Source organism: Sapajus apella, unplaced genomic scaffold, assembly GCF_009761245.1.
Source record: "Sapajus apella isolate SASKATOON/1434 unplaced genomic scaffold, GSC_monkey_1.0 scaffold73, whole genome shotgun sequence".
NCBI classification, from domain to species: domain Eukaryota; kingdom Metazoa; phylum Chordata; class Mammalia; order Primates; family Cebidae; genus Sapajus; species Sapajus apella.
The window spans coordinates 8,597,720-8,603,719 of NW_022437013.1; the positions used below are offsets into that span (position 1 = coordinate 8,597,720).

Here is a 6,000-nt window from a genome sequence, read left to right on the forward strand (position 1 = left end):
AAAAAGGAGTCAGGCATGATGGCTCACACCTGTAATCCCAGCACTTTGGGAGGCTGAAGTGGGTGAATCACCTGAGGTCAGGAGTTGGAGGCCAGCCTGGCCAACGTGGCAAAACCCCATCTTTACTAAAAATACAAAGTTAGCCGGTGTGGTGGTGTATGCCTGTAATCCCAGCTACTCAGGTGGCTGAAGCAGGAGAATCGTTGCTGGAGAACCAGGGAGGAAAAGGCTGCCGTGAGCCAAGATCTGTGCCAGCGATCCACCCTGGGAGACAAATGAGACTCTGTCAGGAAGAAAGAAAGAAAGAAAGAAAGAATGAATGAATGAAAGCGAGAGAGAGAGAGAGAGAGGGAAGAAAGAATGAAAGGAAGGAAGGAAGGGAGGGATAAAATAAAAAAGAAATATCAATTGCATGCCAAGAAAATAAAAGAGAGGGGTTTAAAGATTTTACCATCTCAGTAAAATTCTCACTTGAAATGGCAGAGGAGACCCCCAAAGTTTGAAAATATCAGTTAAATTTAGACCCCAAAAAGCTAAGCAGAATACAGAAAGGTAATGAAAGTATATAATCAAAATGAATTGATGCACATTATCACAACAGCTAGTTTCCAATATAGTTGTTTAAATCACTTCCGTCATTTTTTAAATGGATTTGAAAGATGGAAAACACTAAAGAAGACAATTGGGCTGGAGTGTAATTATTTCAAAAATAACTACAAGAATTCAATAATGCAAAAAATACAAGAATAGAACAAGATAAAATAAGAAAATTTGAATAATGAGTAACAATAAAATCTCTGTACTTCCAAACCTGGGGGATGCAGCCTAAGCAATACCCATGGGAAATTTCAGAATTTTAAATGCTTTTGGAGGAAATAAACAAGGAAATATATGCACCAAGCAGTCAACTCAAGAAAGTAGTACAAGAAAACTATGAACACAGGAAGTATATAGAAGAAATTAAAGATGATAGCAGAAATTAAGTAGAAAACATCTCCTCACTATAGATTTTGTTATTAGCAAAACCAAGTGTCTTTAAAAAAACCAACAATAAAATAGGTAAACTTCTGGTAAGGCCGATCATAAGAAAAGATGAACACACAAACAAGAAGATTGTGAAAGGAGTCATAATTGACAAGATAGGTAAAAAAAACATGGATTACTACGTACAACTTTGAGATCTAGGTGAAATGAGTTTCCCTAGCGAATTACCAACTCTCAAAAGTGGGCTCTTGAAAAAGCATTATTAGTTTAATCATTTTCTCTAAAAGAAATTGCAAGAGTCATCCCACTCAACCCCCAATCCTGGCCCAAGACACGAGGTTCAGATAGTTTTAGAGGAGAATTTTACTAAACCTTTAATGAACCTATAATTTCTGTAAGCACAGGAAGACGGGCAAGCTTTCCAACTCATTCTACTAGGCTAATATTAACTCAATATAAAAATTGCATTGAAAAAATACTCTCCCACAAAAATCAACAAAAACTAAAACGAAACCTATAGACCAAATTAACTTAAGTAAACAGATATAAAAATAATCACGACCAAGTGGGAATTCGAAAGTGGCTCAACATTAGTAAAACCATCAAATTATTTCATTCATTCCTTTATTCAACAAATACTGAATGCCTACTATGTGCCAGACATTATTCTAGCTATAAGATATGGCCCACAGGGGGAAAAAAAGAGTCGTGGATCTGATTAAAAAGGTAGGGGGAAAAAGAAAAACAGCTAAAGAAAATAATTTCAGAATGCTATGATTCTATGAAGAGCATTTGAGCATTTGCAGGGTGATAAGAATAAATGGGGGAGGAAATATTTATTTTAAAAGGCACTTTTAATATGTTTTTATTTGAAACTGGAGGATGGAAAGGAACTTTTCAGAAAGAGGAAAAAGCAGGTGCAGGAAAAAGACTGGAGGTTTGAGGATCAAAAAGAAGGCTGGTTGCTAGAACAAAATGGTGGAAGAGAGGGGTTAGAGATTAGAGTGGTAAGTAAAAGATTCTGTAGGGCAGGGGGTTGGCAAACTATATAGCCTATAAGCCCAAATCCTGCTTGTTGCTTGTTTTTGTAAATGAAGTTCTATTGCAACACAGCCAGACCTATTCATTTACATACTGCTTAAGGCTGCTTTCTATATACAATGGCAAAAGTGAAGGGTTGTTGCAGAGATTATATGTCTTCGAAAGACAAAAAGATTTACTGTTTGGCTCTTTACAGAAAGTTCGCCATCCTCTGATGTACAGCCTTGCAGACCCGGTAGAGTTTGAATTGCTGTCTAAATGCAATAGGGAGCCACCTGAGAGATTTAGGCAGGAGGGTGTGGCACAGGCTAACTTCTACTTTTTAAAGCTATCCTTGAGGTCACAATACGTGTTACCTTTCAGATAGGGTACTGACCAGGAGGAGGCATGAGGGAGACTTTTGGGGTAACAAGATATAGAAATATTCTATATCTTGAAGGGAGGGGGGTGGTGGTTACACAGGTATATATGTATATGAAAATTTATCAAGCTGTATTTTTAAAACTTTTTTTTTTTTTACTGTGTACAAGGTAAACATTAATGAAGAGTTTCAAAAGCACGAATGTGTACCATAAACAAAGTTAAGAGAAAAAGAATAGATTGCAAGAAAACAATTTGCAGACAAAATTTTAACACTCCTTAGCAAAGAAATTCTATAAATTAATTAGAAAAATGACAAAAGATATATTTTAAAATAGTAAGATATGGAGAAATGGGCATTCTCATATATATGCTGGTGAATGTAAATTTGTACAACCTTTTCAGGAGATAATTTGTCTATATCCACAAAATTAAAAAAAAAATTAAATACCCTTTAAGGCAGCAATTTCACTAGAGGAAGCCGTTCAACAGCAATACTTGAACATAGTAAACAAAAATGTGTGTACATTCTAATGATGCTTAGCATTGTATTTAATACTAAAAAACTAATAAGTGCCCCAAATTACAAATTACCTATTCACATGGGCATGATTACAGAAATTACGACACACCCATGCTATGAAATATTGTATGTACAGATGTACAGGAAAGATGCCTGAGATGTGTTTAGTGGAAATAGCAAATCACACAATGAGACATTACTTCCTTTTGTTTTCTTCAAAGATACACACCAAACTACTGACAGTTTGGGATTTTTAGAGGAAAAGTGAAGGCACCAGGGAAGGCGAAAGAGGTCTTTCACTTCTCCCTAATATTTTATTATTGACTATTTGAAACATACAGTAAAATTGAACAAATTTTATGGTGAACATCAATATGATCACTTCCTAGATTTTATCACTAACATTTTACTACACTTGGGTCATATATTTCTAACACAATATGCTTTTAAATATACAGACTGGGTTTTATTTTGGCACACAGACATTACCTTTTGTAATATAAATATGGTTTTAATGAATAGATAGTATGACAAAATAGACACAAAGTATTAATCCCCTCAACTCTTCTTTAGGACACAAATTTTTCATTTACATATTCAATTCTAAAAATTAAAGTAATCAGCATTTAGAGTAATAATGCACTACTGCCTTATTTCACGCTTGAGATAAAATCATTCCATTTTTTTAAATCCCAGAAATAGTTATCTTGCTTTTAAAATTTAGTTATTTAAGACATCCTTGCCTACACATTGCTATAACATCTTTAACTGGATGTGACTATAATTGTTTTTTTGAGCTAGTTATCCTTTTACTTTCAAGTTTGTTGCTCTTACACATCACAGCAAGATTATCTATGATTTAGTATTGTGACAACAACATTTTTAAAGGTACTGAAAAGCAGTAATGCAGAAAATTATAATCTTTTTCCTTCCAGTACTTTCTCTTATTTTACTTTTTGCATTTTATTTCTTTCCCCATTTCAAATGTGTTCATGCCTACAGTACTATCATTCCCCTTAATTTCATCTCTTAGAGAAGAAACGTAATTGACAAGCAGTTGCTGATGACAAGCTAGTGTTTTCAGGTTAACTTCCTACTTCTGATACAGAAAAATTGAACTTCTCAGATCAGTACTGTCTGTGGTGAGTAATAAGAAACAAGAAAATGAGAACGCCAAGCCTTCCCATAAAACTACACATTTAAAACGTGATATTTACATAATTGTTACACAGCGTTTCAATCAATGTAAAGTGCTAAGGAATACATCACGGAACATCCTTTTCGAATGAAGATTAAAACATGTAAAACCGCAAATTTTTACAACCTTTATACTAAATTAAAATCTATAAGCTCTTCAACCGTCACAACGTACTATTTCCACAACTGGATTGGGAATAAAATGAAGATTAATTCCACCACAATCAAACATGTAAAGAACGTATGAGGAATACTGACTCCCACATCGGTACATATGCCAGACTGAATTTTAAGATGTAGTCAGACACTTCCTGAATTGGCCACTTTTGCAATCAAAGAAACAAACAAAAAACCAACAAAAACCACGGGCTGTGCAAATTTCATTAAGTATCCCTGGGTCATTCAAGAAAACTTGTCGACCTGTCACTCCTGGCTTGCAATTAACAATACAAAAGAATTTTGATTTCTTTTCCCATTCAAGCAAGCTCCTGAAAACTAAAAACCCTCTGCCATTCTTTCCAAACACTTACCGCTAAAGTTGAGTTCCTCAGGTTGCTTGTCTGTTAACCAGATATCTCCATACGGATCTTCGTTATTCCACAGCGCCAAGTAATGACTCTTCCCGCCTCTTAAAGGCCTCTCTGGTTTCTCCTCGTGCGCTCTATTTCTGAAGGGAGTTTCTAAAGAAATAGTGTCTGAGGTCTCCCCACAGTGGACGTTACCTAAGCACAGGATCCCCTGGCCTATCCTTTTCTCATTGTAAAGACATGAGACTCTGGAAACTCTCATTTGTATGCCAACTTTAAGAATATTTTGATATACAAGAGAGTTCAAGCTGGGGTCCAGATAGCACTTCTCCTGGTACACCCCGTCTGAGATAGTCACATCATAGCAATAAAGGGGAGGCTTGGGCACCGTGTCCCGTGGCTCATCCTCTAACAGGTACCTTTGGACGGCCAGCACAGTGACAGGCACCACCTCCGAGGGGGTGACACACTGGAGAGGTGAGTCCATAATCTGTTCAAGAACCTTTTGGATCCAGGACCTGCGCCCTTGGGCACCAGCTCTTCGGATCACCCCTCCCGGGACCCCAGCTCGATTTCTCTCAGGGTTCGGCCAACCTGTCCCTGCATGTGAGGGACCAGCTTCAGGCTGTCCTGACTCACCAGACATTGTTGGATAACTGCGTATCCGCTTCACTACCAAAAGCTAGTTTGCCTCTTCCAAAGCTGAGAGAAATAAAACCGCGCGCTTTGGCGACGATCGCTACTCTGCCCCTGCTGACAGGCAAAGCTCCGCCCGCGTAGCGAAGCTGCAAAGACTTTACGCGCGCGTGCGCGCGCCAGCTCTCACACCCTGCCGCTGGTTCGGTGCGCTTCAGACTCGAGACACTGTTACTAGGCAGTCACACGCGCGAATTCTGTAGCAGGTCGTCCGACCTTGTGCCGGCGGGGTTGCAGACTTGGGGAGGGATGTCAGGGGAAGGGGAGGGGGAATCGGTGGTTGTCATGGTTCTCAAAGAGAGAGGGGGAGGAGCACTTGCGACTCCCCTGGAAAGGAGGATGCTTAGAGGCAAGGGAAAAGAGAAAGTGGCAAGAATCGGGGTGCAGAGTCAGTGCTCAGGAGTTTGGGGGTTTGGGCTTTGCGCCAGGAACAGAAAGTAATTTAGAGTTGATTAATATATATTAATGTAATAACATGGGTTTCCTGTAGTATGAACAAAACCAGATAATGTATGCGCAGCCTCCAGGACGGTTCCTAGCACAAAAAATCCTCAATAAACATTAGCTTCTATTGCGATTAGCATTAGCATAATTATCTGTAGTGGTTCCCTGAGTGTAGGGTGGGTGAATTAGTGTTTAAGTGCAAATGAAAATAGAGAACTAGAATTGAAT

At 38.2% G+C, this 6,000-nt stretch overlaps 1 protein-coding gene across 1 annotated transcript in view; it reads right to left on the reverse strand.

The window, feature by feature from the left end:
- Nucleotides 1–5,488, reverse strand: part of RADX (RPA1 related single stranded DNA binding protein, X-linked) — a 65,519-nt gene extending 60,031 nt beyond the window's left edge. The window contains exon 1 of the mRNA XM_032250923.1: nt 4,636–5,488. Within this exon, the coding sequence (XP_032106814.1) occupies nt 4,636–5,278 (643 nt within the window). The 5' untranslated portion in view covers nt 5,279–5,488. The remainder of the gene's footprint in view (nt 1–4,635) is intronic.
- Nucleotides 5,489–6,000: the final 512 nt, after the last annotated feature.